We start from the raw sequence: 13,712 nt of genomic DNA on the forward strand, positions 1-13,712 counted from the left end.
TTCCTTTCTGCTCCATTCCTTTCCTTTCTGCTCCTTTCCTTTCCTTTCCTTTCCTTTCTGCTCCTTTCCTTTCCTTTCTGCTCCTTTCCTTTCCTTTCCTTTCCTTTCCTTTCTGCTCCTTTCCTTTCCTTTCCTTTCTGCTCCTTTCCTTTCCTTTCCTTTCTGCTCCTTTCTGCTCCTTTCTGCTCCTTTCTGCACCTTTTCAACTCCTTTCCTTCCTGCACCTTTCTTTTCCGCTCTTTTCCTTTTCTTTCCTTTCTGCTCCTTTTCCACTCCTTTCCTTTCTGCACCTTTCTTTTCCACTCTTTTCCTTTTCTTTCCTATATGCTTATTTGCTTTATGCTCCTCTTCTTTACACACCTTTTAAGCACCTTTCTTTTTTCGCTGTTTTCCTTTCTTCCTTTTTCTGTTTTATTTCCCCTTCCTCCTTTTAAAAGGTATTTGACGTTGCTGTGCGTATACATGTTTTGCAGTAGTCAAACTGATATCACTACCTTAACACCTTTCATCTGCAGAGCAAGTGGATAACCTCTCTTTTTTTTTCTCCTGTTCCTTTTCCCCATTTCAGAATAAGAATGTTTCGGTTAAACTGGAAAAGAAGAAATGGGAGGATATTGTAGTTAAACGACAGAAGGAGGCCGAGGAGAGTGTAACCCCTGACATAGACGAAAATGGGTTCTGCAATCTGGCCACCAGCGTGGGGCGAGACCAGGAGCGGGTGAAAGATCGTCTGCTGAAGAACACATACTCCAAGAAGAGCAAACGAGTGAGTCTGTCATTTCTTTCTTCAGGCTAAATGATAGCTTGATGGACAAGAGCAGCGGAGGGTGAAAACGTGTGATCTTATACCTGTTCCTGAGTGTTGACTGCTTTGACCGGTGTTGACCGGATTAATGTGGCCGTTGCAGTCATTACTGAATGCCTGCTGTTTCTGGAAGGGCTCAGTGAGGTGTGTACATATGAATGTGACAGCAGTACATCAGCAGCTGACAGATTACTGGTCTAGAGCTGTGGTTAAGCCACACAGCGTGCTGTTAATGATGAAGAAGAACAAATATAACCATCTCTCGCTTCCTGTATCCATTTTCTCTCCCTCCTTTGTTTTGGCTTATTTGTAGCTTTTCTTGATAGTGATAGTGCAGACAGTGCAGGAAGGGGTGGGTTGAAGTGGGGAGAATGGGATTGGTAAATGTCACAAGTCAGATTTGATTCTGTCATTTGAAGTTTTTCTTTCTTTCTTTCTTTCTCTTTCTTTCTTTCTTTCTTTCTTTCTTTCTTTCTTTCTTTCTTTCTTTCTTTCTTTCTTTCTTTCTTTCTTTCTTTCTTTCTTTCTTTCTTTCTTTCTTTCTTTCTTTCTTTCTTTCTTTCTTTCTTTCTTTCTGTCTGTCTAATGTTTTTTCTGTCTGTCATTCTATCTATATCTATCTGTCTGTCATTCTGACTATCTGTCTTTTGGTCTATCTATCTATCTATCTATCTATCTATCTATCTATCTATCTATCTATCTATCTATCTATCTATCTATCTATCTATCTATCTATCTATCTATCTATCTATCTATGTCTGTCTGTCTGTATCTGTCAGTCTAATGTTTTGTCTGTCTGTCTGTCTGTCATTCTATCTATATCTATCTGTCTGTTATTCTGACTATCTGTCGTTTGGTCTGTCTATCTATCTATCTATCTATCTATCTATCTATCTATCTATCTGTCTGTCTGTCTGTCTGTCTGTCTGTCTGTCTGTCAGTGTAATGTTTTGTCTGTGTCAGTCTGTCATTCTATCTATATATGTCTGTCATTCTGACTATCTGTCGTTCTGTCTGTTGGTCTATCTATCTATGTCTTTCTGTCATTCCTATCTATCTATCTATCTATCTATCTATCTATCTATCTATCTATCTATCTATCTATCTATCTATCTATCTATCTATCTATCTATCTGTCTGTCTGTCTGTCTGTTTGTCTGTCTGTCTGTCTGTCTGTCTGTCTGTCTGTCTGTCTGTCTGTCTGTCTGTCTGTCTGTCTGTCTGTCTGTCTGTCTGTCTGTCTGTCTGTCTGTCTGTCTCTGTCTGTCTGTCTGTCTGTCTATCTGTCATTCTAACTATATATGTCTGTCATTCTGACTATCTGTCGTTCTGTCTGTTGGTCTATCTATCTATGTCTTTCTGTCATTCCTATCTATCTATCTATCTATCTATCTATCTATCTATCTATCTATCTATCTATCTATCTATCTATCTATCTATCTGTCTATCTGTCTATCTATCTATCTGTCTGTCTGTCTGTCTGTCTGTCTGTCTATCTGTCATTCTATCTAATATGTCTGTCATTCTGACTATCTGTTGTTCTGTCTGTCTGTCTATTTATCTATCAGTCTGTCTGTCTGTCTGTCTGTCTATCTGTCATTCTATCTATATATGTCTGTCATTCTGACTATCTGTCATTCTGTCTGTCTATCTATCTGTCTATCTATCTATCTATCTATCTGTCTATCTGTCTGTCTGTCTGTCTGTCTGTCTGTCTGTCATTCTATCTAAATATGTCTGTCATTCTGTCTATCTTTCTATCTATCTATCTATCTATCTGTCTATCTGTCTGTCTGTCTGTCTGTCTGTCTGTCTGTCATTCTATCTAAATATGTCTGTCATTCTGACTATCTATCTATCTATCTATCTATCTATCTATCTATCTATCTATCTATCTATCTATCTATCTATCTATCTATCTATCTATCTATCTATCTATCAGTCTGTCTGTCTATCTGTCATTCTATCTATATATGTCTGTCATTCTGACTATCTGTCATTCTGTCTGTCTGTCTGTCTATCTATCTGTCTGTCATTCCTATATGTTTGTCATACTGTCTATCTATCTGTCATTCTATCTATCTGTCTGTCTCACTATTGTTCTTTCTTTCTGTACTTCTGTCTGTTGTTCTTTGTTGTATCTACGTATCTATCATTGTTTATTATTCAATCAGTCTTTCTTTTTAACTTTGTCTATTATTCTATCTGTCTCTCTTTCTGTTTGTAGTTCAGTCATTCTGTCTCTCTAGCTATCATTCTGTCTGTCTTTCGAAATGGCAGTGACAAACTTTCTGAAAGTGTAGTTTTAATGATCACTACACCCCTGGTGATAATGGCTAGGGCCTAACTTCAATCAATGATCTTCTTTTCTTCTTTACTGTCTGTCTTCTGTCGCTCATACTGAGTTTTCTAAGAGGACAGCTTTCTGACACCACGAGGAGAGATGGAATATTATCAGGCCAGAGTTGAGGCGGAATGGACAGACAGAGCACGGTTCATCCTGCGTCTGTCACTTGTCACCTCCCAGAGGCATCTGATTACCCTCCCCTGAAGACTTCTCCATCACTGTAGCCCAATGCATATAAAACAGCTTCTCTCCAGATGGGATCTCTTTCTGATCACGGGCCTTTGTGCATTCGCTTGTACTGGCACGGTGTTTAAATGCAGGGTGTTCTAGTCCGTGTGGGCGTCTAGCAGACCCTCATACACCCGCTGGCAGCTCCGTTTCCCTCTCTGATCAGAAATAATAGGGAAAAAAGAAAATCACTTTCATATCACTGTAATTGCAGAGCGGAAGGCTCTCCACAAAGCAGCCATCTGGACGGGGAGAGACTGTGAATGCGCATGGGCCGCTGTTGTTGTGTGTGTTTATATTTGCTAGCTGGAGAGATGCAGAGAGACACACAGCATGTCTCTGATCAGCGTGTCGGGCCTTTTGATGCACAGCTCGGCTTGATTTCTGCCTCTGAACAGCCCGTGATCACACTTAAAGGCAGATTCATCAAAGCATTTAAGCGTGAACTTTTTTTTTTCACGCATGCAACTCATAATGAGTGAGTGGAATTTGTTCAATGATTCAGCTAGTCATATGTTTGCTTTTTTCTTAAGATCTCCATGCAGTGCTGCATGTAAGCCCACATGACCTAAATTAAGTTACTGCCACAGTGGCACTGACCACATCCTCCACTGGTCAGCCATTGTTGACGATGAACATGTGTTTCACCAAATGGAATTTTATCCAAGTTATAATCACTTGATATATAAACAAGTCACAAGAAAGCATACATGATCTCTCTAATTGTTCTCTGTGCCTGTCTATCACTTGTTCTAGTTCTATAGTTCTAGCGTCCTGTCAGTGTTTTGTGTGTGTGTGTGTGTGTGTGTGTGTGTGTGCTTTTGTTTATATTACATTTATATTACACGCTGTAATATAAACCTGAGTTCACCTAAATTGTGGGGACCAGCCACCGGTCCCCACAATGTAAATTAATTAATAAAAATACTAAATGATGTTTTTGTGAGAAAATAAAGGTGTGCACAGTTTCCTGTGATGGTTAGGTTTAGAGTTAGGGGTAGTGTAGGGGGATAGAAAGTACGGTTTGTACAGTATAAAATGCATTGCGGCCTATGGAAAGTCCCTACAATTCACAAAAACAAACGTGTATGTGTGTGTGTAATTTGTATTTTATTTAAATACATTAATAAACTAATAATTGTATTTTTCATATTAATGAGAAATTTTTGATTTTTGTTAAATTATAGTAATTATAATTAGCTTTAATAAAAACAGTAAAGTTTATTGTAAGGTTGTGTGTGTGTGTGTGTGTGCGGGTGCTTGTTTATATGATTTATGAGGACAAATTTATATATGACTTGGGTGTTACACTGGTATCACAATGTAAACATGGTTGATGAGGACATTTCCTGTGACCTCGTAATTAAAACGGCTTAAAAACATACTAAACAATGTTTTATTAAAAATGGAAAAAGTTTTCTGTGATGGGTATGTTTAGGGGTAGGTTTAGGGGATATAATATACAGTTTGTATAATATAAAAATCATTATGTTTATAGAAAGTCCCCATAAAACATTAAAAGAACTCAATGTGTGTGTGGTCTAGATAAACCCTATGTTGTGGGGCAAAAAAAAAAAGTCCCCAAATGGATGGCAATACAAGAAATCTTTGATCGTTTGGGGAAATTTTTTGGTCCCCATGAGGAAAACACCTCATAAATCATACTAAAATGTAAAAATTCCGAAGGTTTTCTGTGAGGGTTGTGTTTGGGTTTAGGGGATAGAGTATAAAGTGTGTACAGTAAAAAAAAAAAAAAAAAAAAATCTTTGTCTATGTGCAAAGTCCCCTTAAAACATGGAAACCCAATGACGTTTGTGTGAATGCTGTTAGATTGTGTGTTCAACACACACTTGTTTGTTGGTGATGATTGGTCTGTTGGTGTGTTGCCGAATGTCATTGTCCCCTGCAGCATCAGTATTAAATCTAGCGCTGACTGTGTCTGCTCTGTGAGAGATAGAGAGAGAGAACGATTGCATGGTTTTTCATGATGAGCTCATGTAACTCAAGGGAATCTCTTCCTTTTCTGCTTTCATGGCTGAAACTCCATTGTGTGAAGTTAAACTCATAGCCGATCCAGTAACTGTCATGCTCTCTGATGTGCTTGATGAGTCTGGCTTCAGGTTATCGCCCTTCAGGGCAGATCACCCACAGCAGTGCTGAGGGGCAGGATACCACTCACAGAGAAAATCACATGAAATTGAGACATCTTAGTCAAATATCTCTCACTCATATGTATGCTCTATTGTAGGGTAGTGTAACCTGTTGGTCGAGGATCTAGGCAGCTAACAGAATGGATGTAGGTCACTACAAGTGAGCTACAAAATATTGCCATTGTGCCTTAGACACTTAACCTCAAGTTATTCTGTCCTCCCTGTAATTACTAGAAGCTTCTGCTTGAGTTACTAAAGCGTCAGCTAAAGGGCAAATCAGATCAGATATAACCTTGAATGCACTATCTTTACACAGTCTTCTTAAAGCTTAAATATGCCATTTTCTCTCCTGTCGCAGCTTAATAGGCATAAACAACTATAAGTATGCCGTTTGTTGGTTGAATCCTTCAAAAGGGGAAAACACTCCGACTCTGTGGCTCTATCAAAACGTTACTGTCCTGACAAGCCTGACAATGTAAAATTGTCTGGACCAACCAATAGCAAATTTGAGGCTGGACTATATACTAGCCAACCAATTGCAGATGGTATTCTTGTAGTTCTGTTTTAATGAAACTAATGGCATAGAAATTGCACACCTCAGCTCTAATACCACTGAATTTTTCCCCCCTCAGGCCATGTTATTAAGCAAGTGATGACAAAACATCATATTCTTAATGAGGTTTTTTTTTTCTTTTCTAGTTAAAATATCTAAAAAGCCAATTAAGCTAGATGCGTTTACTTGAGAAGCATCGCTGCATGAGATATCAAGACTTGTTTTCAGAGATTGTATCTTTAATTCAATTTTTATTTCCTGTTTCTGCACTGGCAGATTTTTTGTTAAGTATAAACAAGCTAAAGTGAAAATATTTACCAGAGCAGTAAGACATAATATACTATGGTAACATTGGTTTCCAAGTAAGAAGAAAAAAAAAAAAAAAAACTTGTAAAGATCTTAAATGTGTTAGTTTATCGAGCATATTAGGCCATAAACAGTTTAAGATAATCTGTTATATCACATATCAGATTTTGCTGATAGTGTGACTTATTTCCATTTATTTAATCTATTTTCTAGTCTGTTACTTAAGACTGGCTACAGTAAATTGGATTGCAGGTGGTTAGCGAATAAGACAGGACTATGAAACTATTTTGATGAAATCTCAGTCATTTTTTTCCCCTCAGTTCATTGATTTTTTTTTTTTTTTTTTTTTTCATATAGATGTTGAATAGTTATCTTTTTTTAATTTCATTTCATTTCTAGACTATATTCAGACATACACAGACTGTCTCCTTTTAAATGTTAATGAAATTAGTCGGGGCGCACATCCCTGATTTCCAGCTTGTTGTGATCTAAGGCTGAAAGAAATATAAATTAACACTGAGTCGAGGCCTCTCAAAACTATAAAGAGAAACACACAGCAGGCCTACTTCATTTGAGTTGTAAGGATACTTGATTCACTGCACATTAGTTAACAGAACATCACATACCAGAATATGCACAAAAAAAAAAAAAAAAAAAAAAGAATAACCTTAAATGCACTTCATAGCAATGTTCAGCTTCCATTTTTGGAGCACTTTTTTTTTTTTTCTTTTTTTTTTGTACCAGGTTGATTAGATCTTTCTCATGGATTGCTTACTCAAGGCATTTCTGGCCTTTTAAGCTGAAATTGGTTCAATATTGCATGGCCCCTTGTACAGTTTATGCCCTACAGAATGTGACGTATTCTTCAAACGCTCACTTTGTCTAATAGCAGCTGAGAGACTGAAAGGGCGAGCTGTAATTTCACCCAGGCTCAGATGTCTGACGATAGGGATTTGCCCAGCGCAGCACTTGCAAGGTTGTGAATTAGCTGCCCAGCCTTTATTCAACAGCCAGAAATGATGGATAGAGTCTGGAAAGGAGAAGTCTGCATATTTGAATAGTGACCATTGCTCATTCTGATGTGATGATTTCTTCTACTTATGCAACAATAAAACAAGCACTGAGAAAAGCAGAAGACAAAAGTGTGAAAAAGTCTGTTTCATTTTATCTGTAGTAAATCTAGAGGTTAGAGTTGGCATGTTGAGTGGACTCTTGTTCTGACAGCTTTACATTTGGTTTCTTTTAGCAGTTTTGATTTATGTCGGTTATGCTGAGCATATACCATGTGCTTCTAAATGTCTGTTTAAAAAACAACTTTAATTGGGTCATGACATGTTTTTTTTTATCATTATTATTTTAATATGTTCCCTGAGGATCACTTATAAAGTTTTTTGCACAGAAGAAAAATTATATGTGGAAGAAAAATTATTTTCAACCCTCATTCTGACACTGTCTAAATAACCTGTTTTTAAGGGGCAGCTTCTTTAAAGCTTGTCAGTAAACGACCACTGTTATTATTGGTTTACGTCATTGCATAGGAAACCGTATCAACGCCCACTCGTGAGTAAGTGTTTTGAAAACATTATCCATATAAAACATAATTTACAGACAAAAGCATTATGAAATAATGTACTTATGGTTTATGATGCAGCTGCTGTCAGATCCAATACAGCTGACTGCTTCCTCTGTCAACAAAAGTTTCTTTGCAGACTCTCCATTGCACTGTGCATCATTTACAAAACAATCTGCAGTCAAATTCTCTGAACAAACATGTAATCCTCCAGCGCTATCCAGGACGCCATTGAAAATACACCATCCACTTGTTCCTGATATTGGTATCCTTCTGAAGTCTGTACAGAGATGCAAACAAGTTGTCAAACAGGATGCATCAAAATGAAGTTCCTTTACACTTCAATTTACTCTTCCATTTTTCCTCTTGTTGGCAGACTCAAGCATGGAGTAAAGTGGATACTGGATCCAGTGTATATATATATATATATATATATATATATATATATATATATATATATATATATATATATATATATATAGAAACACAAAGATAGCGATAATGTGCTAAGCTAAGATCCTAACAGCAGCACCTTGTTTTCTGTTCGTAAATATATCTCCCTCGACGAAACTTAAAGTAAGCATGTCTCAAAATCATTTTGCTATCAGATAAGTAATCATCTTAGCTTACTAACCTGTCGTGAATGCAGTGATGGACAGCTGTCTTTCCTCATTCGACGTGTGTTTTGATCTCATTATGGTGGTGATATTATGATAACTCATTAATATATTTGATCAAAAGCAATTCCATTGTGTAAGATCATTTTCATCCAAGTAATTCCAAACTTTGCGAGGCAGGCGACAACATTTCGTGACGACGATCAAATAAAATGAACTTGTTAAACACACTCCACAGCGCCACCCGGTGCATTTAGTTATAACTGCGAGTTTTAGTGCTTGGGATTCATCATGGATTCACTGCATTTATGGCCAGCAAAGCAACATTGTAAAATTTGAATAGTATTTTTATTTTTCTAATATTAATTACAGAACGAATATTTTAATATTTGACTCTTTGTGCACATATATATATATATATATATATATATATATATATATATATATATATATATATATATATATATATATATATATATATATAAAATATATATATATATATATATATATAAAATATATATATATATATAAAATATATATATATATATAATATAGTGCACAGCATAAAAAGTATACCCCCTCTGAAACTTCTGAAAGTCAGCAATTACTCGATTACTTAAAAGACACATTAGGGTTCTTTAGTAGGGATGGGCATTTTTCCAAAATATTGTATTCGAATATTTGGGCTCGTAAAAAAAACGAATTTTCCGTTTATTTAAATTACGTTAAAAGAGAAAGATGGTATTTTTTTATATTCATCAAGATTTTTAACCATTTCTGAATGAGCTTACGATTAGGCATTATACACAACAAGCTTAAATTATATCTTCAGGTTTTAAATATTATTAAATATGTGCAAACAAAAAAAAAATTAAGAACAAAAGCATTTAAGCTCAAGCAGCGTGAGCGGGAAAAACACTAATAAAGCAGACAGCGCCAGTTATCGTACAAAACGTTCATAATACACTCGAGTCAGTATAAGGTTATCGTGTTTATATTGTTCACATGTATTGTAAAACAATAATACCCACATGCTCGGGAGAGAAAACGAGCTGCAGACGTTGCAGAAACACAAAGATAGCGATAATGTGCTAAGCTAAGATCCTAACAGCAGCACCTTGTTTTCTGTTCGTAAATATATCTCCCTCGACGAAACTTAAAGTAAGCATGTCTCAAAATCATTTTGCTATCAGATAAGTAATCATCTTAGCTTACTAACCTGTCGTGAATGCAGTGATGGACAGCTGTCTTTCCTCATTCGACGTGTGTTTTGATTTCATGTGCTTTCTCATTATGGTGGTGATATTATGATAACTCATTAATATATTTGATCAAAAGCAATTCCATTGTGTAAGATCATTTTCATCCAAGTAATTCCAAACTTTGCGAGGCAGGCGACAACATTTCGTGACGACGATCAAATAAAATGAACTTGTTAAACACACTCCACAGCGCCACCCGGTGCATTTAGTTATAACTGCGAGTTTTAGTGCTTGGGATTCATCATGGATTCACTGCATTTATGGCCAGCAAAGCAACATTGTAAAATTTGAATAGTATTTTTATTTTTCTAATATTAATTACAGAACGAATATTTTAATATTTGACTCTTTGTGCACACCCCTATTCTTTACAGATATAATCTGCTTACCAAAGAAGAATGTCAAAATTATTTAGGAAAATAATAGTTTCTTATCAAGGTGATTTAAAATTTTGTGTAGCAAAAGTGAGTACACCCTCCTAAAAGTTAAATAAAACAAAATAAAAAATCTCTGGTGTAAGTTTAAGGCAGTGTTTGATAAACAGGTATGTTGAACCAAAACATTTAAAGAGAGGTGATTTCTTAACAATTAAAAGTGTTATATAGCCCACTGAATCATTCTCAGACTTAATGCTGACAACAATGGAACCACTTGGGAGAGAACTTTCAGGAGACGTATTTCTTAGCACAAAAGAGGACAGTGCTACAAGAGGATTACCAAATCATTGTTTTAACTGTGAAAATATAGCAAAAGTAACACAGAAATTCAAAAACAATACACTTGTGTATTGTTGTACACTTGTGGCAAGGCCCCTGAAATAATAAGGCCTTCATTTTAAGCTTTCATTTAGTGATGAGGGATTTATTTATCTTTTTGCTAGACAAAGAGAGGGATAAATACCAAGCGAGTGTCTCAGAGCCAGCAAAAGCTATGAAAAGAGAGACTGTTTATCTCAGAGTAAGATGCAGCCTGCAGAAATGACATGCATGGTTGTTGTTCTCACTGAAACTACCCACTGTAGCCAAAGCACTGTTAGCCATTTCCAAAGCCAATATTTACAAAATATAGATTCCGTCTTGGTGAGTATCCTAGCAAACATAGTCGGTTATGTCTTAAGTGAACGTATAATAGTTGAGAAAGACAACATATATGTACTGGATCGTGCATGTCTTAAAGGGAAAAAAATAAATATTCCTGCTGCCTGTGTTTTTATGACAAAGAAATCACTCACAGCTCTTGACTGAATAGCTTTTGTAACTAAATAATGATTGATATTTATTTAATTTATAAAGTGAAGATAATATTATTTTATATTTGATTACTTTATCCATTTTCTGTACCAGAAAGCTGTTAGATACCTGAAAAACCTGAAAAGCACTGTTTATTTTATTTGAATATTTGCTCTATTGTATTTATTTGTGATGTTGCTTGTAGTTTGATTATTTGTTCTTATTTTATTTTTATTTGACAGTAGTCCTGTTTTCCTTGAACATAGCACCTTTCCTTGAACAACCGTACTGAAACCGTGACACTAAAACCATGATATGAACCAAACCATGAGCAATTTGAACCATTGCACCCCTAATAAATAAATAAATACTATCTATCTATCTATCTATCTATCTATCTATCTATCTATCTATCTATCTATCTATCTATCTATCTATCTATCTATATATATATATATATATATATATATAGGGGAAAGTCGGCCTGAATGAAGACCATGATGGTGGTAATGGGAAGAATAATTAAAAAGTAAGTAAACTTGAATGGCCTGAAAGCATGATGACAGTGGGGGGTTTTAGTGAGCAATCAGTGTGTTGAAATTAAAGGTATATATCCGTGTCTGTAACCACTGACCAGTGTGTACAAGCTTGATGACTGCTTAAAATAAATTGACTATTAAAAAGAAAAGCTGAACATTAATTCACAAATAAAACTGTAAAAATGTGTAAAAACACTAACTTGACAATGTTATACTTTGTTTTAATAAATGTAACATTACATAGTGTAAAAATATAAAATAGAATTGTATTTGGTCTCTCTTTTTTTGTAATGTTTATTTAACCAGGAAATTTGTGTTAACAGGGACATAAAAAATGTGATATATATATATATAAAGAGGAGGACTTTGCAGCCTCATTTTAAAACACCACAGCACACCACTGAGATATATATACAGTATATATTCTTCTGCCTCTCTTTTAGTCATTTGCACTTTTGTCATAGTTGTTTTTGAAAGGACCCACTTAGGAGTACAAAAACAGACGGTTGCAAGACCCTCTCTGACAGTCTGGGTTGCATGCCAGCTTTTGTGTTTGTTTCTCTTAAGGTTTTATATTCCCTCTTGAGTTTGTGTCTGTGACCCAGTAAAGCTGCTTTCAGATGCATTTAAGATGATTATCACTTTAAACCAATCAGATGAAGCTCATTCCACAAAGCTTAACCTACTCGTGATGACTGATCCAGGGTCAGTATCTTACAGCCATTTATATAACACAAAAATTGCCAAAACATCAGCATCTTCTGCTTGTTCTTTCTTTACTTGAGACTTCCTTGTTTTGCTTAGTGTGTGCTTTTGGCCAGCGTGTGTGTTGTACACCACTGCTCCCTGCTGGTTAGGACTGGAAGTGCACATGAAATGTGGGGGAAGGGAGTACTATTGCAGCTCTATACAATATGAACATCTTTGCAGTCCTTCAGTCTGTTATGGGTCTGTTAAGGTTTTTAGCCCACTAGGGGGCACTGTGTCTTCACGTTAGGACTCGATATTCCACAGAAGCAGGAAATGGTGGTGTCCTTTTGTGTTGTAGATATAAAGCTCCTGCTAGATGTATATACATTTGTGTTGCTTAATATTAGGATGTCTCGTACTTCAACTAATCAGCATGCTCACATTTCCTCTAGCAAAACACATCTGAATGCACTTTGGGTAAATGCTACATTTGCTTTCAGTGATATGTGCACAAAATGCAGATTCAGTGGAGACAATGGTGATGTATTCAGGTAGCTTAGCTCAAATTTACCTCGATTAGCTCTTATTTGCTTGCTTGAATTCTGAACTGCAGATTCTAGCGTTCCCAATTTTATTTTTTAAATATTTTTGAATAAAGGATAACCTCATGCATATTTCTGTTAACAGTTGGCGTGATGTTGCAGACACAATGCGGTGCTGTTCGAATTCACATTACGCATTAGCGTTTGTCATCTGGACCTAAGTGTGATGTCACTTTTATGAGCTCGAGGGACAATAGAAGGGCTGAAAGGGATTATGGCTGCTTTGACAGCTCGCGGTGGCACAAAGCGCTGTCCCCTGCCCTTTTCCTCTCTCCTCCCCCTCTTTTTCTTCCCGGCCTCTATCTCCTCCCCTCTCACCAGCCTCCTCTCCACCCTTATCCGAAGTGTGTCGTGTACATGTCAAACAATGTGGCATCTGTCATTTGCAGAACAAAAGGGCCGCAGATTGATAGCCCACAAACAATAGCTTCAGAGCTCCCCTGAGGTTAACCGGACAGAGGGGGGCGTATCACTGCTTCTGTCCCAGGGGAAAGAACCCCCCAGATGGGACCGAGGCCGTCATGAAGGCCCTTGGCATACTGTGAATGCTGGAAGGTTAGGCCCGGGCTCTGGTGGGAGCTTCGCATTGTGATTTTGTCCAACTAGCGATGGCGGCCAAGCGAGCAGGCTGCAGCTAAGCTGATTACCGAGAGAGCAAGAAGCGGCGTGTGTGGCGGCACGATTGCCAGACAGGAGGGGAGGGGGTTTGTGGAAGTGGGAGGAGGGATGTAGATTCGGGTTAAAGTGTTAAATATGTGGTAAGACCTCATTTGAGGCAAAGGCGAAATGTAGGATGTGCTATGTCTGCATACAT

At 36.8% G+C, this 13,712-nt stretch overlaps 1 protein-coding gene across 17 annotated transcripts in view; it reads left to right on the forward strand.

Moving 5' to 3' along the window:
* The window catches only part of fbrsl1 (fibrosin-like 1), a 330,862-nt gene that overhangs the window by 70,829 nt on the left and 246,321 nt on the right, over positions 1 to 13,712 (forward strand). For all 17 annotated transcript variants that reach the window (XM_067405643.1, XM_067405645.1, XM_067405647.1 and 14 more), the window contains exon 2: positions 569 to 766. In XM_067405643.1, the coding sequence (XP_067261744.1) occupies positions 569 to 766 (198 nt within the window). The remainder of the gene's footprint in view (positions 1 to 568; positions 767 to 13,712) is intronic.

Source organism: Chanodichthys erythropterus, chromosome 13 (genome assembly GCF_024489055.1).
Source record: "Chanodichthys erythropterus isolate Z2021 chromosome 13, ASM2448905v1, whole genome shotgun sequence".
NCBI lineage: Eukaryota > Metazoa > Chordata > Actinopteri > Cypriniformes > Xenocyprididae > Chanodichthys > Chanodichthys erythropterus.